This window comes from Centruroides vittatus, unplaced genomic scaffold (genome assembly GCF_030686945.1).
Source record: "Centruroides vittatus isolate TY-2023 unplaced genomic scaffold, ASM3068694v2 contig_1401, whole genome shotgun sequence".
In the NCBI taxonomy this organism is placed as follows: Eukaryota; Metazoa; Arthropoda; class Arachnida; order Scorpiones; family Buthidae; genus Centruroides; species Centruroides vittatus.
This window is the reverse complement of record NW_027120880.1, coordinates 571,149-594,666: the sequence shown is the minus strand read 5'-3', so window position 1 is coordinate 594,666 and position 23,518 is coordinate 571,149. Positions and strand designations below refer to the sequence as shown.

The following is a 23,518-nucleotide window of genomic DNA, read 5'->3' as shown; positions in this document are numbered from 1 at the left end:
CAAACCTGAAATTTTCTTTATCTGGATGTAAAACAAATCTATTACATTAACCGTCCGGTCGTCGTGTTCTAGAGTTTGCTACTCCTAGCAATCGATAAAATAAAATAATTATAAACGCGTAATTTGTTTTATAATTTACGCTTTCTTATTTATCAGAAGATTGTTTCCTTTTTAAGTTAATTATTTTTTTATTTACAGTAGTGCTATGCTTATGAAACCGAAATCGATATATGTTCACAATATCGATATCTATATTAACATTTTGGTATAGTACAACCCTAAATTGCAGTAAATCACAGCACAATCATTATATAAAATATTATACTGTATAAAATTTGATGATAAACTTCGATAAGAGTAGAAACTATAGATTTTTCTAAATATATTATATACTTATATATGTTGCAATTATAATTTTTTCTTTTTACAAAAATTTTATAACAGGAGTAATTATTTATTGTGACACCGTCACAATGGCGAGCTGTAATTTTTAATCATACTTTTAATTATTTAACTTAAAATATATGCTCTCCACCTCAAATTAGTACTGTAGTGTCTTGCCCCTGTACATCGTACTTCTCCTTTAACAGTAAAGACGTGCCAGTTATCTATCTAACACCTTTCGGGGAAAATTTTGAATTAAAGTAACGTGACTTCCGGTACATACCGGAAGTTTCTATATAGTTAATGCGACTTTATTCAATAATAAATATAATAAATCTTTTATGACATATATTTTAGGAAATTTGCTTTTTTTTTTTTTTTTTTTTTTTTATTTTGGCGATAATTTTGGCAGAGATTAGACAAATATGTCGACATATATCAAATGTTTCGCCACTTTTTCTGCTACTCGGTATTCAGTAAATATTGAAAACTGTTTTTATCACCAAAATATATTATATGGATATCATGGAAAATTACATTAATCCAAAAACATTGACAATACAAGGAACGACGACAAGGACTGAAAATTTGCTTTTTTATCAAAAAATTTGATATGCAAAATGAGACAAGGGTAATAATTGTGACTATTTGTCATTAAATTTCGCTTTTTCGAACAAGAACGTTAATGCCTATCAGAATAATATTCAAATGAAGATTTGATGATAGAAAAGTTAATAGTAAATTATGAAAATAAAAATAAACTGCAAGTTTTTATTAAAAAGTGATAAAAAGTCATCGATGAAAACATAATGAGTTAACAAAAATAATTAACTCAAATATAATATATGTAATTTAACTTAACTCAGAAATAATTTTTGAAATAGTATTAAATAGATTAATTATTTTAGTAGCTTAAAAGCTCGGATTCGGGCAAATATGAATCTGATTATTTCTAATGTTCAGTAGTTACGTCGAATGCGCATAATAGTATGTTGGAAAAAAATGAAAAGTTAAATGATTGAAATATCAACTGAAATATATTATTTACTGTAATGCAAACTATTACAGTAGATAATTCGCGGTTATTCTTCGTTTTTTTTTTTTCTTTTTTCGTTTTTACCGTTTTTCTTTGTCTATATTGCTATGATTTTCGGTTTGTTTTTCGTTTTCGAGGTTTGTCTTCCTCATCGGATTCATTGCCGTGAATTCTAATAAAATATTTTATTAGTAGCAGCATGATAATGTGAAAAATTTCGATATTGTTTCTTGCAGCAGCAATTTAAATTAATATTGCGAGAAACGATATCAAACAATTCGAATTTCATTTAAACACACTGTACAGTACAGTAGAGGCTCGATAGCTCAAGGTTCCGTATAGTTCAAAGTACTATCACTCTTAAGTCAAAGTACAAGTATCCAGAACACGTAAAAATTACATATTTTGGTAATTTAAATCAAGTGTGATGAGACACCATACACTGAAACTGTAACCACACCGAAAGGTCTAACATCAGCATTCAATTTATTGCGTTGTGCAATGATATGGTTATATTTTCGGCCAGATACTTTCAGATACTGTATGATTTCCATTTGTCCCGTAATGTACAGAATATCATGTATTTTAAGTTCAATATGTTATTATTACTAGCAAATAATCCCGGCTTTGCCGGGCAAAAATAACAACAAAGATTAAGATTATTAGATTATTTTATAGTTATAATTTAATAGAAGGATTATAATATTTGATTTATATAACTATAAAGGTTACGTAAGGGTTTATCATGCCAAGTGACCAATGTAACACATTTTAAAAAGTTTTTGAAATGTACAGTAGAGGAATAAAGAATTTTAAAAATGTGTTAGATTGGTCACTTGGCTGATAAACCCTTACGTAAATTAACATTTGTAGTTATATAAATCAAATACTATAATATAACAAGCATTAAAACGAAAACTATAAAAAAAGTTTGGTTATCTCAACCTATCATTTTCATGTTTATGCTGATACTCGGATGGTAGAAAATGGTATAATTTCATTGGTCAAGTAGGCACCAATTGATTTTAAATTAAAATTTTTAAGGTATCATATTTTTTCCTAATGTTAATTTTAAGAAACTGTACCATTCACAGCCGAATGTGAAATGATAATCTGCCAACGAATCAAATTTCGCGATAAACGGACCAAATATTTTAACTCGGCACCCTCGAAAACCACTTAAAATACATTTTGTGCAGGCTGGTAACTTTGTATTATGTAATTTTTCCACTCCTGGAAGAGAGGATGGCCAACGACTGCTAATTAATACTGATCTACTATTAATATTTGAATAGTGATCCGTGTTAAACAGGTTGTGATGGTCAATGTGATCGAAGTTTCTAACTTTCACGTTTGAAAGACTTCATATGACTTGTTTAAAGAGAAAAAAAAATCATAGAAAAATTATTGGACTGCAATTTGAAAAAAATGTAGATCTTTAAATTCCGACTGTCGTCCGCCTGTCTAGTTGTCTGTCTGTCCTTCTTTAATCTCGAGAAAGATAGACGAAAGTCGAGACCAGATATGGAAATCTTAGGAATAGGAAGCCCGGATTAACTATATACAAACTTCTGGTATGCACCGGATGCCACGTTACTTCAATTCAAAATTTTCCTCCAAACGGAGTTAGATATATAGCTATACAGTCGTGTCGGTTAACAGGAAAAGTATAATGTACAGGTGCAAGACACCACTAGAAGAGTTGAGAACATTGTGACGATGTCACAATAAATAATCGCTCGTTAGAATTAGTTTGGTTTATTTGGTTACTGCAACACAACACGTGAGCGATGTTCCCACCTGGCAGATCGCCAGGGGGATGCATCTCAAAAAAACTTTTATTGGAAGCTGAGCCCTATTTAGGTGAAAAAACCCGTTTGCCATGCCCGAACCCACGACTAACTAACTACCAGAGTTCTGTGGTTTTATGCACTCCGTTACTGGAGGGCTCTTATTAGAATTAAGAAAGTACCGTTCAGAAATGAAAAAACCCGAGTCGTTAGATGTGGAAAATTAAATATTTATAGATTTTTCACAGGGTAACACTTTTGATTCCTCGCAGACAAGTGCTATATGCTAGCTGTCGCAGTAATGATATAGAGCGTCTATTTCGCAGTAATTAAATGAATATAATATACATATTTTTAAATGATATCCTTTTTTGTAAAAATTATATTTAGTTTGTTATTTTCTTAAATTTTTGCCAATAGCAAATCAAATGTAGATAGAAATTAATTGACTTATAGAAATCCGATCGGTATTTTGGGATGGGATGTACGACACTATCTAAGTTAGAAGTATGTGAACGTAACTACCTTGTTTCGTAGCAGTTTGTCGAACGGCCTAGGAGTGTATAGCAAACAAACAAAAAACATCCTCATTATTATTATCATATTACTAAACCTTAAAATCTTATTATTATTTTCCACTGTATATATATTCCGTATACTTCGGGTTTTCAATAGTTTAAGGTTGTCTGTTTCCTTATCAACTTGAATATGGATATTGTACTGTAATTCGAAATAACTTTTTTATTGCTTATTGTGTTTTCGTGTTTTCTATTGTTATTTTTAGTATAGAAAGAATAAATAAGTAAATGTAACCTGATAATCAAACACTACTGCAAAAACTTGTCTAAAATAAATTTATTTTATGAAAATAGTTAATATAAGTATTTGCATACATTTTTATATTAAAATATTAAAATTTGTAATTTTAATTATTTTTTATGTTTACATTTTTATAGAGAAATTATTTTTAGAAGAAGTGAAATTCTGGTATCGCCTATTTTAGAATTGGATACTATGATTTCAGTAATTATGAAAGTAAGTTTTTGTTTTATATATAACATTTAATTTTTATATTTTTACATTTGATTTTTTAACTAAAAGTTGGAATGATCATATTTTAACTGTTTGAAAACAAACAATTGTCTTTATTTTTTTAGATTTAATTTTTAAAATGTTCTGTTATCTATATATCTAAATACTGTATTAACTTATGATGTAAAAATTACACTTTCTTTACAAAAAATACTGTAATTTGATGATAGTAAGATCCAAGGTATAACAGAAAGTGAGATACTTTTTACGAGAAATTTTATTTTATTTTCTGTGCTACGAAGTAATAAAGAATTGAAGGACTTATAAAATTATAAGGCGCTTACATTTTATAAAGGAACGAAAAATCTGTATATGTAGGAACAATGAGAAACAGGCAAAAATCAAGCTGACATGAAGAAAAGATTAAGGTAATGAAATATTAGCTTCTGTGAGGAAATAAATATTTATTAAAAATATTTAAGTCTGTTGAAGTGTTTGAACGAGAATTGTTTTACGAGTTACGAATCCTAAAGCATAACAAATTAAGTTCGCAGGAAGACGGAAAAATCTTTTGAAGTTATGTTAGATAAAAATCTAATAAAAATATATTTTGATGAAATCTTTAAAAAAAAATTACAAATTTAATATTTATATAACTACAAGAAAAAGTTGCTAAGCAACCATTTGTTTACATTTTCTGCGTTAAAGAAAGACATCTTCAAAACATCTTCGAATGATTTTGAGTTTTGCATATTTAATTTTAAATTGAAATACATTTTTAATGAGCGAATAAGACGTTATTTTGTCAACGCTTTGTTAAAGCAGTCCGCTATTGTTCAAGCGGACAATTACTCCGCTGCATTAAATCACCCAGGTAGGCCTACTGCACATTTTTCCGCGTCTGACGTGCTTAAAAATGAGTGAAAACGTAAATTTAAATTTAAAATTCGACGAAAAATTTTTCTATATAACACGAAATGTGGAAGAACAAAATGAATTACAAATACAGAAATATACCGCTTATAATGTTTAACGTTACACTCGTGAGTTCTGAATCACTGTTACATCTGTCGGTTAAGTAACCGAACACGTCTAGCAAACCTTATGGCACTGAACATAAAACACCACATACTTTTTGTTCGCTGAATGCCCAATAATATATTTTCTTTGAAGATGAACTGTAAGTTGGTATTTCAGGCTATTTATTTTAATTCTAGTAAGCAATTTTAGATTTTCGCTGTATTTAAATTAGACTTTTAAAGACTTTCATTTAAAGATAGATAATATTGTAAATAAAAAATTTATACTTTACAGCATTTTCAGTTTATGTGAAAGCAATAATAGCATAGTAACATACTTTGGTAGAAGTTAGCAAAGGTATTAGCATATGATTTTAAATACGTGTATTTAAAATCATATGCTAATGCACACCTTTTTATATTTAATTATCACCCACGCTGAAATTAACAATTATGAATTTTGATTACTTAACAAACTTTATAAACGAAAATTCTCAAGTTCACGGCCAATGTAAAATAAGTATGAGAATGATTTAATTTTATATTGAGAGTTTTATATTAAGAGATTACAATCACAAACTCCTCTGATATTATATTTGGAATTTAACTCATGGTTCTTTTAGCTTCTGTAAATTTATGAAAAAAGTGAATATTAGAAAAACTGTTTTCATTCTTTTAAAATAGTAAAACGATATAATTGACTTTATTTGCAAAATTATTTAAATTACTCTTTATTTTTTTTAATCGAAATATAAATTCAAACATTTTTTTTTTCAATTAACTCATAAGGAGTTAGTAATGTAGCTATAGTTATATTTAAAGATCAGGCATATAATACATCATTTATATGAAATAATTTTGTTTCAAAAAATATCGGAACGGTTTTGTCAGATTTTCGTAAAAAACAAAATAAATTTGAAATTATATAATTATAAAATTACATGAATTGAATATAAAATGGTCGTTTTATTCGTGTAAATAGTAAAATTATCTTTTTGTTTAGTTATCTGATTATATATAGTAGGCTATGCTAATTTTCTGTAATGATCTAAATTTAAATATTACACTTCCGTTATACAGTAACATTTTTACAATATTTGCGAATCTAATTCCCATGTCTAGTACTTTGAATAAGTTACAATTTCAAGATTCGATACGTGATCTCCATTGAAGTCTATTAAAATTATGAAAAAAATTCATGAAAAGAATATTTAGATTGAATATTATTATTAATAATTTAAAAATATTAGGAATATTAAATTACTAGAATATTTGTTAATAAACAATTAATAAATTAACATAAATATTTTAAAATTAGCATATATATTTTTAAATTAGCATATATATTTTTAAATTTTTTCTATTAACATTTAATTTTAAGTTTTGAAATTTTCTTGGTATCTCATACATTTCACGAGCAGATTTCAATTCTCTATCATATAAAACAGAAAATCAAATTTTATATATTACAATGCCTTAAATAAATTATATGGTCCAACAGATAGCTGATGATTATCTCGTGATTATTTATTTATTTATTTTTCTTTGAAAGACACGTATTCATTTTTATTTATTTATTGAGGTAGCAACTTTTATTGAGAATTATCAGATTTCCATTCTTTTATTTTGAAATTTTTGAGACATTTATTTCTTGTAAATGTACATAAACTTTTGCACACTGTATATATAAAATCGAAACAAAAACATCTGAGATGTAAAAAAAATTCGCCAAGTAAAAATTTCTGAGGATTTCGATGATGGTCAAAATTTTTCTTAGAGTTTTTCTTTGGTAAAGATAAACTTGGCGCTTGGAGGCGAAATGTAAAAAAACAATAATACGGGTAAAAATCTTGTGGGTACTGCTTCCAAGCTCATCTTTACGAAAGAAAAACTGCTAAGAAAAATTTTGATCGCCGTCTAAATTGTCATCAATTTTTACATCACGTAATTTTTTTTTACATCTCAGATGTTTTTGTTTGAATATCGATTGTTTTCGTTTAAAAATTATATTACTACTTCAAGACATAAGATAATGACGTACAGTACAATTCGGTCGGCGCTCGGCAACTAAACGCGCCGCCGACCTATGCTTTCGATACGCCGTTTAGAAAATTCGTTATAAAAGATTTTAATTGGCATAAATTTTAGCTTTTGTAATTCTGAGTAACATTTTGAATAAAATTCATTTGTTTCTACGCAATTTTATCTTTAGAAGCATAATATTAAGAGTCAAACTGAATTAGCTTTATGGGAAACGTCCGTGAACTTCGACCTATCAATCCAGAAGTTTCGCCAGCATCTCACTAATAACGAGAAGGGTTTAAGTTTAAAATCTGAGCTTTCTAGATCCAATAGTTTTTTTTCCTCCTCTACTAGCGTCTGCAGTGCCGGATGAAGAAAAGGAAGGAGAAGAAAAATACAGCTTTTTTTGGCAAGTTTTGCACTTTTCAATTGCTTATATTTCAGCAACTGCATTACAGAAAATCTTGATATTATGCTCACTGCCAAAAAAAAACTTTTCTTTTTAACGAGATATTCGAAATTATTCAGGTATTTGAGGGCAGAAAAATCGACCTCCGAAAATCGGCAACTCTTGATACTGTATGTAGTCAGTCAGTGATTTATTTACTTGGTGGGGAGTCACTGCTGTGACTCCTGATCTATTGAAAAGCATAAACATCAACTTTGCAACTTTGCCTTGCGTTGCATAAAATTATAAAAGAAGTATATTTAATTTAAAAATAAATGAAAAAGCCGACGTTGTTACAGTTTTTAGTGTGTCCTGATTTTTCAATGTTTGTATGAATTGTTTATTTTAAATTAAAATTTAATTTTTTTAAAGATTTAATTATATTATTATGATATTATAAGTCTATAAAAAGATTTAATCTAATATAATATAAAAATATATGGAAATAATTAAATATATTTTTATTGTATTTGATTAATTTATTCTTTATAGTTAGAAGACTGGAATTATTCAGATATAAAATCGGATTTAGTCCCTATGAAATTACACGTAGTAAGTACTGAAGATGTCACTACATTTTCTCTCAAACAAGCCTTGACTTATACTATATTAGCAAAACTAGCTCCGAAATGGAACCAAGTTGGTAATCTGTTAGTTCAAGGTAAGAAAACATACTTACAAATAATTAAAAATACGTATAAATGATTGTCCAATATTTTACAACCTTTCAATGATTATTTATTTATTATAACCATACAACCAGAGCCGGCCCTACCATAGGGCGAACAGAGCACCGCTCCTGGCGCTAAGTCCTAGGGAGCGCCTCAGTGGTAAAGAAAATTAAAGAAAAAAATTTTTTTTCACTTTTTGATATTTTGATTGCGAGTGTGTTGCCAGCATGTGAATGGCCTTATCTGTTGAGATACGCGCGGATCGAGTGCGTGGGCGGAGTTCCACCCCCGCTTCAGTTACATCACCCAGTGTTGCCGCCACAGGCGCTGCCGTTTTAGTTGGCGAGTCCATTTCGAAGCACCAGCACTGCCAAGAGTGTTCCCGCGCTTTCTGCGTGAATTTCACTTGTCAGCTGACGTGTGAGTAAGTATTTTTTTTTATTCGTTAAGATATTCTTTCATACTTTACAGAAATACCAATGAGATGTACTGTACCTACTTTGTATTATAAAGAGTGTCCCAAAATTTACGCAAGATTTGAATTAAATAGAAAACACAGTTTTTTTTTTAAATTATAATTTCTTTATTGAATCATAAAGCACTGTGCCTTAGGTCAACTCTTGCAGAAGACAAGCTTTCTGATCTAGCCTTGCTGTCCATTGAAAATGATATAGCTCAGACATTAGCGAGGATGAGGCCGAAGTTTTAAACGCGAAAACGTGTACGTCGGGCGTTCGGCGCCGCTTTCCTGTAAGCCTAGAATTTTGACAATGGCGTTTGAAATGTCGAGCATGAATTCATGTGACTTTCCAAACGCCATTGTCAAAACTTCTAGGCTTACAGGAAAGCGGCGCCGAACGTCCGACATACACGTTTTCGCGTTTAAAACTTCGGCCTCAACCTCGCTATTATCGTATGAGGAGATCATAAAAAATTTGCAAATGCAAAAGTGCGTAAGCAGCGATTTAATTAAAACTTGTTCTCCGGGTGATTTAAGTAGTTTATTATTGTTGTTACTATTAGGAGCCTGTAGCCTGAATAGTTAAGACTTTTATAAGTATCGTTACATTAATTAGTGAACATAATATATAAGTACTAGTACCAAAGTTGATAATGCTTATTGATCTTGTCAATGATCTGACTGAATTTTCATTTACTAGTTACTAAAATAATACCAATGAGTGATCTCATTATAAAACTAATATTTGTGATAAAGAAATGTACCTTAATCCTACATATTTTACAATTTTTCATTATATACAATTTTATCCTATATACAATTTTTTCATTCTATATGAACTGTTTTTATAGGTACTGTGAGGAGTGCAGTGCCAACAAGTACGGCTATTTCCAATCGACAAAATAAACAGATACTTAATTAAGATGTTGTCCAGATCTTCCAAGTTACTTGCTTGCATGCATCACTGGTATAAATCAGGGGCAACCAAGAGGGCGCCATAATAGGATCTCGCTCCATCCTAAGACTTGCCTCGGACCGGCACTGCATACAACCAGAATATTTTCAACCTTTCACGTTTTTCATGTAAATAGTAAATGTTCTAAACTAAAAAGTTTACATCATTTACTATTTACAAAATAAAATAATCAATTAATAAATACGCTTTTTCTGTATATCAAAATAAATTTTTGTTTTTATATTATAATTATTATTTCGTTTAATTTTCTTCGCTATTTATTCTTTCATTTAAGTTATTTTTAACTTAACGCATTTAATACATACATACAGTATATAGTAGGTTTAAATTTTAATTCCAATCTCGTTGAAATGAAAACAATATCATAAATTCTTTTATAAGTCACGTAATTATAAACATAAATGTATATCCGTTCCAAATGTATTGTTATATATATGTTTGTGTCAGATGAAAATAAATTTATAACTATTTGTTTTTATTTTTATAGTTTCAATCAATTGAAAATAATTTAATAATTGAATTCATAAAAATTCTAATATGATAAAACTTATTTCTATCTTGAGGAGACCGTGTTTTGTATTTTCTTTTCGTTTCTTTTCTTTCGAAGACACAATGTAGTGACGAATTCCAGGTATGGTTTCACGAATACGATTTGTGAAGAATAACCCAGTATACTTCTACAGACTGATACTCAACTTTTTTACCGAATTTTATAAAGATTCGTACCCTTGGACTATTACATCCGTCTAAACTACCGAACGAGGTACGGACCAGCTTTTAATGGTATACAAGCTCTCACCACCAGGATTTAGAAGGTAATAACCTCTAAAAACTAATTATGTATACCGTCGCGGTATTTATTTTAAATGTTTGTATATAGCCATCTCTTACTTTTTAGTGTTTAGTTGGCTGAAGAGGGGCATCGGCCCGAAACGCGTTATGTAATAAAAAAGCGTTCCAACCGAATAAAAAGGATGAAAAATTCGCCCAGTGTTTAAGTTTACGTCATTACATTGTGTCTTCGAAAGAAAAGAAACGATGATAAAACTTATATTTTACATTAAAATTGAATACTGTCCAAGCATCAAATAAATTTATTTTTTTCTAAAATAAAAATTTATAATTTACATTATAAATAAAATCTTTACATATAATATAATATAAAATATTTAAAATAAAGAAAATTTATAATGTAAATTATAAATTTGATTTATTTTAAATAATATCTCGTCTAGTTTTCAAATATATATATATATATATTTTAAATATAATCCGCTTTCTGCATTATTGCAATGTTATTTTTTTCCTTATTACATAAAATCAATTACATAAATACAAAACAAACTACTCAATATTAGAAATAAAATTATATATTATCAGTACATAGCGTAGGATAAACAAAGTTCATACAGTATTTTAAAATAGATTTAGACTTTATTGAAATTCTATGTCTAGTAATTTTATTATTATTAAATTTAGATGCCATTTAAGTTTGATTTTATTAAATATTAATAATAGTTCTAAAAATTATTATATTACTAATATAATATTACTTACGTCTATGTACGATGTTTCTAGTATAATTATCTAAAATATTTAAAACAATTTAACAATTAATTTTGAAACTGTACAAGTTATTCTCGTAGATTTTCTTATCAAATCAAATTATATTGTGTTGTATAGACAACTTTAGTCATAAAATTTCTCTTACAAAAAATAAAGTAGCAAAAGAATTGAAATTGTATATTTAGTTTATGCATCCGACATTAATCTCTCCTTCGTTTGTCTAGTCGTTTATCCATATGATTTCTGGAATTTGGTTAAATTAGATTAATAGGGTTGAATAATTTCTGTGGTTTCAATAAAATCGATATACAATTTTTAGCTATTGAATTTATTCATTTTCGATATCCGGATTTTCGAAAAATGATAATTATATTTGTTATCAATTATACAAGATTTAGGCCTATGTGTGAATTGTGTCTGATTCTGAAGACTTTATAGATTACGTTACGTTAAATAGATGTATTTATGTTATTTTGCATCTTTACGTTAAAAGAATGCTGTAATATTTAAAATATTTAATTTATCGCATATATTAAGTACGTCTGTAATCATGTATTTATTTATGTATTTTATTTAAACAAAACACTCTGACCTTTTTTAGGTGTAAAATTCCAGTACCTAATTAAAATCAGAATAATTTTATTATGCCTGATCACAGATAACTGTCACTTTCATATTAAATTTAAACGATTTATAACTAAGACTTAATTTTGTTAATTATCTGAATCTAAAATTAAACTGAAGCAACGTTTAATGTTTTAAGTAAAATTTCTACAATCTAACTTACAGTATTAGGTTTTTCATTAAAATATTTTACGAATTTAAATATAAAATAATAATAATAATAATTTTCATCAAAAACTTGTCTGAATTTTTATATTAAAGAAAAATTACGTTAATTTTTATCATTTTATTCAAAATTTTAAAATAAATTTACTCATATCGATAATAATAATTAAATAAAAATTTACATTAGTATAATAAAAAATTATGAAACTAAAGAGATATTTTTATCAAATTAATGACATTAAAACGTTTAATTTTCGTACGTTTTGATAATAACAAAGGTTAAATTATTATTAAATACAATCTAATTATAAGTTTAAGAATTAATTAGTAAAGAGTATACATCTATTATCAATATTTTAGCGATATTCTTATTTTGAATTAAATTTATTTTTCATTTATATTTTTTAATTTATTAATTTTAAGTAATAAAAATTATATAATTAAATTATTTTAATGTATATATTATAAATATATGTTATATACGTATATTATGTATAACGTGCACGTACACGTAATATACATATACGTTATAAATATATATATTTTAGTATATATTTTTTAAATTAATGTAACTGTCAAATATAAAAAAAATTAAATGTGAATATTTCATTATTTTATACGGAGTGAAACGGGAATGAAAAATAGTTTAGCTATTACAGTACTTTTAAAAAGATTTTTAAGTTTAAATTTCATCAAATAAAGTAAAATTTTGATGAAAAATTGTTTATTATAGAATCATTCTAAAAATATAAACACTGAACTTTTTAAATCAACGATATTAGTTCAATTAAAAAAGACAATTTTTGCCAATAAAGCATTTTCTTTTTGAAACACATTATTTAGTAAACATGGCTTTACAGTTTAAGCCTATCGTTGTAATTTATACAGATAAGTATTTACAGAACAATGTTGAAAAATATAAGATTGATTACAAATATTATATTTTTCTTATTAAAATCAGTTTTAACATAAGAATACATTGACATTCCTATGCTAATATATCTACAAAAATAGTACAATATACAGTAATTATTTTAAATATATATCTTTATTGTAATTATTTATATTAACAATATAATAAAATTTTAAATCAGATTTTTCAAATATTTGTCTTAAATTTCCGAACACAAGATATACAGTAGTTGCCGCATGAATGGTATGTTGAATTGGTTAGAATTACCAAGAAGGCTTTGACTCGATTTATACGCGTATTGGTTTAGGCAATTAAATAATCCAGAGAAAAAATATGGATAAAAATAAAAATCGTCATGAGTATAAAATAAGCAATTGTACTGGTAATGACATTTTCTATTTTTTTAGATTAAACTTTTGTTGAATTTCATTTATTTTAATTCTATTGGTCTACTTTTTCGTAATTTCAATTATAGAAAAAAATTATACATTGATATTCACTAAATAAGAAAATCTGGAATGTTCTCGTGGTCTTTCAATCAAATTTCTGTCTTCCTTTAGGAGTTTACCAAACGAGAACTTTTTAACATTCTTAAGTAAATAAGACTTAGAATAAAATGAGTAATCCTGTTTGTTATATCCTGTTAATAAATAAGTTATTCTATTAAGTTTTAGCCACAGAAGTTTATTTGAAAATTTAGAAGTCTAAAGATATAAAAGAGGATGGATTTCCATATCAATGCTTTATATATCTTTTGATTTTATTCGTTTATTTTATCTTTCAATGGTCATGTTGATAGAATTGACTAATATTGTCAAAATAGGTTTACATTTTGAATTCATATGAAATATATTTCAAGCTTTTTATTTAATACTATTATTTATTAATATATTAGCATCAATATTCAAAATACACATTTACATACACTAGTTTTATAATAATAGAATTATCGAATTGGAAATAGAAACTTTCTCATTTTTATTGTACTGAATTTTTTATTTTAATATGAAAAACTATTGACGAACAAATTTTAAATTTCGAATATGTAAATTGAACTCCGTGAAAATAATATCAGAACAACAAATGTTAATCCAGACTTTGTCGAGTTTAATAATTTTACTAAAGAAAAAAAATGAGAGTATTTTCTTCCCTGTAAAGCAGCATTTTTTAAAGTGTTTTTTCATTTAAATTATCAAATTTACAATGAAATATGTTCATTTATTTTTGAAAATATAAATTTAAAAACGTATCAATAAGATATATAGTTATAATAATAAAATATGAAAGCTACAACAAAAAAGTTTATATTAAGTTTTCTCTCTGGTCGGGAGAAGGATGCAAAAAAAAAAAAAAAAAAAAAAAAAGGTAAGAGAGAACTTCAAATATCATTTTCAAAATACAAGTAGAAAAACGTGAAATTTTATTTCCATTAGAATCAAATCCAGACTTCTTTAACAAAAGTATGAACTATTTCAAAACGCAGACAAGCAGAAAATAATAAATTAGTTATTATTAATTTATGTTAATAAACGTGAGTTAATAATTTATTTAAAACTAGCAGTACCCGCCACGCGTTGCTGTGGCTCAAAATGTATCTATTATAAATGTATAACACTTTCCCCGAGGGGGGAATTTCGAAAAATCTCTTCTTAATGTACATTCTCTTGACGTATTCGATTAAAACGCAATCAAAAAAGCAAAAAAACCGCATCTAAAATAGTATAACAGAAGCCGAGTTTTTCACGGTAAGCCTTAATCCTGTACCTCTCCCCCGCGGGGGGAGAATTTCGACATATATATTATATAAAAACGCGCGTATTCGAATGCAACGTTGTGTCAAAATTTCAAAGCAATCGGTGAAGAACTTTCGGAAATTAGCTATTAGGAACAAACGAACATGTACATTTTTATTTATATAAATTATTATTAAATTTAAAAAATAGTTTATCTCATTTCGTAGTTTAGATATTTACTATGTATATATATATATGTTGATAGATTTTAATTTCTTAAAAACAGTTTAGGACAAAATGTTCATCTCACATATAAACAAATTATATTTAAAACTTTGCAAATTCCATATACTGTATATGAATATAATTCTAAATTATCATTTATCTATAATTTTAAAAATTTTCTTTCAGGAAAAGATTTTTTATTACAAGAACAACCATTAAATGCAGTTGGTATGTTTATTTTCACCTTTATTTTTACGAATTGAAATATATTGCGTTTAATTAATATCGTTAATTATAACAACGAGTTCTTATTCCTAAAATATTTGTTCAAATTACACAAAATTGAGAAGGCATATACTCACAGAGAGCTGGTGTCGCATGTCAAAAATAAAATTGGATCAAATTCTTATTTTTAAAACTTAAAATATATTAATTCTAACATTAAATTAAAATTAAATTATAGATAATTTTATATATAACTTTATTAATATAATAACTTGTGTAATCTTAATATTTAGCTCAAAATAGCAAAATAACATAGGACTATCATAGTAAATTAAAAATGAAAGTTATAATTGGAACCTTAAAAATGGAGATAAAATTAATTATGAAATGAAATGATCTAAAAATGAAATACCTAAATACTGTTACTTAGACAATTGCAATTTTTCATTTTCTTTTATAAAAATTTATAAATATTGTGATATATCTGCTAAATATCCATATCCGTACCTTCAAAATTTAGAATAAATACTTTGAAGTGAATATTCATATTGTCTATCGATAGAAACGTCTTCAATGAAAATAAATTTCAGCACAAATACAGTATAATTTTGTGTTTATTTTATTTTTAATAACTTTCTGCAGCTAAATAAATAAAAAAGTTTTGATATTCAACAAGAAAGCAATAAATAAAAGTCTTTAAAATTATTATATCATTTGTTTATGTCTACATACTCTTAATGTTAAGGTGAAATTTTTTATTAATGTATAATTTTTGAAAATTTAAATAAGGCTTTCTACTGCACGGAAAAACAATGAGCATTAATTTTAAAATAAAATGAATCTTCTAAAATCGAACCAAATTTTAAGAATCTTGTCCATATGTTTCTAATTTATCAAACTTTTAAATCTTTGCAGATATGGATTATTTTACATTTTCCACATCTGTACAAAAACTATACAATTTGCTTTAGGATTGAAATTTTCTATGAATACCAATTCATAATAGATTGCATAGCATAGTCGGCCTTAAGATCTGTTTACTGCAGTGTAAAAATATTATAAGATATTGCTTCTTTTAAATAATTTATTAGTTTGATATTCAAATTAAAATTTACTCAATACTTTTTAAAAATTCAAATTTACTTAATATAATATAAAAGTGAAATTTTTTTTTTTTTTTTTTTTTGCGTAAGATTTAGAAATAATGGTAACAAAAAAGGAAATCCTTCTTTGTATTGAAGCAATCTGTATCAAATTTCCAAAAATGAAGGTAGGCCATATTTAAACCATTTAGGTTATCTAATTTAAATAGTATTTAAAAAATGAATGTTCTGGTAGATTAAAGAAGAGCTTTACGAATCTCCTATACGTGATACGGAACAGAATGTTGTAATTGATTCATGTTACGTGCTACCCAGGTATATGCTATCAAACTTAGAAAACAATATTCAAAATACTGTAGGCCTAATTTAATATCGCTATTAGAATATTAATTAATTTATTAAAACTTATGTAGCTTGAAGAAGGGTTTAATATCATCCGTATGGAAAGTCTTTCCCGAATGCAGTTTGCCAAATTTTAAGGCTATGAGAAAATATTGGAAAAATACTGTAAGTTGGCTATTTTATTTTTAAGAATTAAAATAAGATACAATGTAATAAAAATAATAAATTATAATTTCCAACGCTTGCTTTTTATATTTTAAATTGTAACAAATTATTTTTTTAATTCTAGTACGGATATCGATTACCAGAAAACGATGACAATATTATTTACTATAACGTTAAATTCTGGGCGGATTCGGATAAAATATTTACATATCCTTTTTAAATGTTTCCAGTAAATATTTATAGAATTAGATATAAAAATAATAATTGTATAAAACAGATTAATTTTAACTTTATTGTAAACCAGAAATTAAGTTAAATATAACGTTTTAATATACAAGCGTACGTGGATAAAAATTATTTTAAAAAAAATTCTAATTTTATTGATCACAAAAACAAATTAAGTTTCTGGAAAAAATGAACTTCATACAAAAACTGATACGGTATGGTTATTGCAAAAGATAAATATAAATAAGATTTAACTTATTTATTTTAAATAATCCCAAAGTAGTTTTAATTTAATGAAGATCTCATCTGTATTTTTAACATTAAAGTTTTAATTTCCTATTTAATAATAATATATTACAAACATTAAAATTTTAATAGCTAAAATCTTAATTTAATTACATTATTTATTTTTAAGCTTTTAAAAAGTTAAAAAAGTTGAAGTTGTAAAAAAATTTTATTTAGGTATAAATTCAAATCGCTTAAAAGAAGAGAAATTATTATATAAAAATAGTTTAAAAAATTATAAAATAAATAAAAAACTTAAATTTTACTATATAAAAAAAGTTAAATAATTTAAAGTATTATTTTCAATGCAAATCCTTTTAGTTCGTTATTATTTATAAATATTTATTAAAAAATCTTTAACTGTGATAAGTATCCCGATTTATGTGTAAGACCACAAAAGCCTGTAATTATTCCACAAGTAAATTCTCAATCAATAACAACAGTTTTCCTAACTGATTTACAACAACAAATGAATCAATTATTTCAAAAAAATTCCGAATTTAATTTTCAACCATTACATATTTATAACCAACCTAAATTCCCAATTGAAGTGAGCTTAAATTTTAAATTAATATATTACTTAATAAAGGCTATTAATTAATTAAATTTATTTATTATTTGTCAATAAATTACAGGTTGTATCACCTAATATATCACATACAACACTTAGTAAACCTTATCGCAGTTTTACTTCATATTTAGCTGACATAACTCCTGTTAAATCAATAGAAACAGCAGAAATAAAATCGCCTTACTTTACAAACACTAATACAAACAATTCTGATGTTATTAAATCATCAAAAGGATTAAAATTAGAATCAAAAATATTAAATTATTATCCAATAATTCGTCAAGTTACAAGAACAATGGATAAAACAAAAAAGTTTAAGAAAGTGAGACAATTTCCTAATGTAACTTTGCACTCATTCTTCAGCACTAAAAAAACATCGAAAAACAACATTTTTGTTGAATCTAACCCATTAAAACAAAAGAATTTAAATGAAAGATTTGATTTAACATCTAATGTAGAAGTAAGTACATTTTAAATAATCGTACTTCATAGTTTATATATATTTAATAACCAAACATTAATTCTTATTTAAGGATTCTAAAAAAGTAATGATAAAAAAAGGCAATATCCCATTTACAGAAAGAAATGAAGAAAATCACTTGGTAAGTTTACAGTAATTTTATTGCTTTCTCGCAAATAAAAATAATTTTATTATTAAATATTAACTCCATATTAATGTTCAAAATTCATTTCTTTTTTAAATAGTGTAATCATAATAATGAATTAAAAATTATTAATCAACCAAAAGAAAAAAACTCAGATCTGACTGAAGTGATAAATTTTTTAAGTAATGAAATAACAGAAGAATAAAAATTTACAATATATATATTTATAAGTGTTTATGAATTTAATTATATTATTCAATATTTCAAAATGAATTTGAAAAAAATTATATATATATTTTAAAAATATAATTCGTTTATATGTTAACATATATTTCTTTATTTAAAAAGTGAATGTAATAATTTATTATTATAATAAATATTTCTGTAGAAAATATTCATTAGTATTTAATTTTTATTTTTATATCTCTCAAGATAATGTTAATTTATCTTAACTTGATAAATTGGTATATTCGTTTTATATTTATCCAGTAAATGACACATAAGTTTATTTTTCTGTTTATACTAAAATTGTCAACAGAATTGTAAAAAAGGAGTGCAGTTCTGAATGTAATATTTATTTACACAAACTTAATGAGCAATCGATCATGGTCTGGTGATTCATACTTATATCAAAAACGGAACTTTTTCCACACTGTTATATTTCATTCACTTTATAATAATATTTATTTATAAAAATTCCTTTGTCTAATTACAAAAATTCACATATAATTTGAATTAAATTATTTTTTATGCTTTTTAAATTAACTTCTTAAAATTAACACCGGAATGAAATTTTTCAATTACATATTATATTATTTTAATTTAGTTTTCTATTATTTAATAAAAGTATCACGACTAAGACATTCAGAAACAATCAAGCTATTATTTTTATAATATCAAATTTCATCACGCAAACTCAAAATATAGAATTTTTAAATTCACATTTAATCATTTAAGTTAAAGCGAGAAAAACCCTGTCATAGTTTTTCTTACTGATACGTAAACACTGGAAAATTGTCTTTCTAAATATATCTGAACTCTACGCAATTTAACGTTCTCTCATTGGCTTTACAAACAACAAAATTAGTCAGAAGTTTTCGGTAACAAAGTCTAGCAAACATCTACTGAAACGGAGAAACAAAATTTAGTAAAATTTAGAAAACTAAAATAATTTTATCTTCACTTACAGCTTCTGCTATGACAATAATTAAACGTATTAATTTAATCAATAAGTTATTAAATAATAATTTTTATATTTACAGATTGTAGTAAATACAGACAACGGATATTTTAAATAAGAGTTTTCAACATCACAAAAATTTAAATTTTATTTAAATTAACATTATTAATTTCAAAAAATATAGTAACGACTTGCGTAACTTTCCCGGCTGTTATGAGATTCAATTTAAAAAATAACATTTGTATTGTTAACCATTATAAATAAAATTGTGTGTGGTGCCATCTGTATGAGATTTTGTTATAAAAAAGCTTTTTATATTATTAATAATTATAAAATGGCAAAAGCTTAATTTTGAGAGTAGTAATGAGTTTTGTAAAATATCGTAAATGATAATAACGAGAAAAATCTTCATTAAGTTCGACCTTCATCGAGACACCCCCTACCTCTCGCCCTTTCATCACCAAAATTTAACAGCATCAATGCCCCTTATACGCAAGCTACCATGCCAAATTTCGTTTCTTATTTACTCCACCCTGAGATATTAAACGAAATATATGCCAACACACACATGCCCACATACACGCCCATACACGCCCCTTCACACTCACAAACACATACCAATAACCAGGATTTTTTCTGGATTTTATTTTCATTTTAATTTTTTGTGTTTAGGAGGTCTCAAAACGTAGAGATTTCAAAGAAAAATAACACGGAGGATCAAATTTGACACGACTCCAATGCTTTTCCTTGTTATGTATACATAACATCCGGGAAAGCAGTAGTCGTTAATATGCATTTTTACATTTTATTTTATAGCTTATTTAAATATGAAATATTTACATTGCCCCGGTCCCCCACCCTTCTGTTCTTAATATAACCATAAACAAAATGCGCCACAACAAATATAAAGAGAAAAATTAACAGCCCAATACATAAATATTAAACTAGACTCCATTTTTGACCACCTTCCTTGCCCAAATCCGGAGCTTTTAAATGTTCTCTGCAAACTTTTGTTGTAAATTACAAGAATTCTTTGTAAAAATTATTAGTTTTGTTCATATTACAATTATTTAATCTATATGTTAAAAAAATTTGATATAATCTAATCAACAGTAAGACAAAAGAAAACGATATAATTTAAAATAATGAAAATAAGTAGTTATAAACTTTTTAAAGTAAGATAAATGGCGCTTAAAATTAAATGTTCGTACGCCATTTTATTCTATAAGCATCCAGTCTTTTATGTCTCGTAGAACATTAAGTATTTGAATCTTAAAATATGATCAGTTATATTTTGTGATTTTCTTTTTCAAATAATTTACTATTATAGTTGTTTAAATTTGAACTATTTCATCTTTTAAAACACAATACTTTTGAAAAATGCTAATATTGTTTTTTGGTCTAAGTTTTTTCGATAATTTAATGAAATTACCTGTAAAATTTTGTCTGTTATTTCTAAATTTTATTTTATAATTTAACGTTATATAACCAAATTTATTAAAAATGATTTTTGCTTAATTATATTTATAATTTGACAACGCTGCAATATTATTGAAGATTATCCTTGAGGTAACATGATTACAATTAAAAATATATTTTAAAGCAGTAAGTACGTTAATTAAGATGTTGCTCGAATATATTGACATTATATGAAACACTTTTACATAGAAATATAAATTTACTTACATACTGTAATTTAATAATCATCTTTAACACTTTCATCAGACCATTAACCAGTATAAGCAGATTGAAGTTAAAAAATATGAAAAATCTAATTGAACATATTAATTTAAATAATATTATGATGTATATTCCTTAAATTCTGAAATTAGTATGGATTAACGCGACACACGTTATTAGTAATATAACTGAGCATTATAAGACTCCGTAATGGTCAGTCAAAATTTAGATAGGATTCGGGTTTAGATTTCCCTTGGTGACAATCCCATGGTTTATATCAAATAATTTTAGTTTGATAAGCTATATTGTGTAATTTAAAGTTATGTTTAATAAAATTTAAATAATTTTATTACATATTATATAAAATTCTGAAACATTTTATCTAGAAAATATACGCTCATATTTTTAAAATTATAGATAATTTTGAAAGAAACGATATGTGTTAATTTGTTAATCCTGAATGTAATTATATTAAACCTGAATTGAGTTTGTTTACATATCTGAGATCAGAAACTGGCATATTTTATAAATAAAATAATTTTAATGATTTATCTTTCTAAAATATAAGAGAATAAATTGCTAAATACAATATTTTTTTAATGATCAAAATATTTGAGATAAAGATGAAATACCTAACAACTGTCTGTCTTTCCAAAAGTGGAGTGGCAGACAATCACTGACGGCTTACTTTTGAGAAAGAATTTACATCTCTAAAACGGGCTTAAAATCCATGTTTAATAAACTATAATAAGAATGAATAAAATAATAATGTTCATAAAAAAGGAAATTTTATTTTTTATTTAGTGTATTTTATGTTAAAAGGAACAAAATCGTACCATATGCATGAATTACTTCAATCTAATTTGGCTGCAATTTGAAAAAAATAAATAAATTCCCACTGACATCCGTCTATCTATCCTTCCTTAATCTCGAGAACGGTGTTTAGATAGATGAATGTTGAGACTAGATGTGGAAAGCTTAGGGCAGGAAGTCCTGATTAACTATATACGAACTTTCGGTTTTGACTGGAAGTCACCTTATTTCAATTTCAAAAATTTTCTCCCGAAAGGATTTAGCGGAACGACTGGCATTACTCTATTGCTAACAGGAAAGTATGATGTGCAGGGATAAGACACTACTAATTTGAGATGGAGATCATATTAGTAAAAAAGGTAAAATTTTTAAGGAATGCTTTGATGATGCTTTTTTATTTGTTCAGCTAAAACAGCGTTATGAGGGTCTTTTCAACCAGATTCTAAAACGTACAGATTCCCAAAAATGTATTCTTATACATAGCTAAACATAAAAAATAACAAGTAAGAAGGCGATGTAAATAAAAACTACTATAAATATACGGTAAAAAATCTGTATTTATACATTTTGATGGCTTTCAGAAAGAAAGGATGGTCTCCATTTATGCCTAGTCTTTGCGCTATGTAATTTCTCTCATTGCCTGCCTCTTACAGTGAACTTCACCTATACAATCAAGCTCTCGAGCGGTTTGAAGATTTCACCATTCAACTATGACAGAGCCTAATTTTCACTAGTCTATGTAGAGTCGCCAGTCTCCGGCTTTCTCTTTGACCATCGCTATGATGGGAAGTCCACGAGGAGGATGTGAATTTGATGATACCAGCATTCAGTATTTCCTCTACTTGTCTCTTCATTTAGGCCGATAAAAGCCGATAAATGCCGATATCGATAGCATGTTGGATTGTACTCATATAACAGGGCTTGTCTCTGAACAAACCTGAAAGACGGCTCAAAGTTTCCTTTAGAGTGACTAATCTGGTTCCTGTTCGGGTGCCGGTAAAGCTTAATTCTTTCCTGAAACCAACCCTAGAGAAAAAACTGTATCGCAGGGTCCATGAAAGAGCAGATCTGACCTCTCAGTGGACCGTGTGGTAGAGTTTGGTCTTTAAGGTTTTGGTGTCCATAGTGGCACAAGCTCCTGCTTTGTCCCCTTTAGCAGTTTTTTCGGTTGCTTAGTGAGTGCTCCTGACGAGGTCTTCTGGATTGTAAACAGTTATGGAACAGTGCCTCAGTTCTCCACGAATATAATAACGAACGTAT

General features: G+C 26.3%; 2 protein-coding genes across 2 annotated transcripts; both read left to right on the top strand.

The window, feature by feature from the left end:
• The first annotated feature begins 4,171 nt into the window (after positions 1–4,171).
• LOC136968154 (uncharacterized protein C18orf63-like) lies at positions 4,172–17,177 on the top strand. The gene is made up of 7 exons (XM_067262117.1): positions 4,172–4,245; positions 8,224–8,392; positions 15,251–15,292; positions 16,483–16,559; positions 16,628–16,707; positions 16,806–16,899; positions 17,024–17,177. The coding sequence occupies exons 1-7, from the start codon at positions 4,225–4,227 to the stop codon at positions 17,117–17,119; spliced, it is 579 nt and encodes a 192-aa protein (XP_067118218.1). The 5' UTR covers positions 4,172–4,224; the 3' UTR covers positions 17,120–17,177.
• Positions 17,178–17,781: 604 nt separating this feature from the next.
• LOC136968153 (uncharacterized) lies at positions 17,782–18,988 on the top strand. The gene is made up of 4 exons (XM_067262115.1): positions 17,782–17,959; positions 18,045–18,440; positions 18,514–18,582; positions 18,686–18,988. The coding sequence occupies exons 1-4, from the start codon at positions 17,879–17,881 to the stop codon at positions 18,788–18,790; spliced, it is 651 nt and encodes a 216-aa protein (XP_067118216.1). The 5' UTR covers positions 17,782–17,878; the 3' UTR covers positions 18,791–18,988.
• Positions 18,989–23,518: the final 4,530 nt, after the last annotated feature.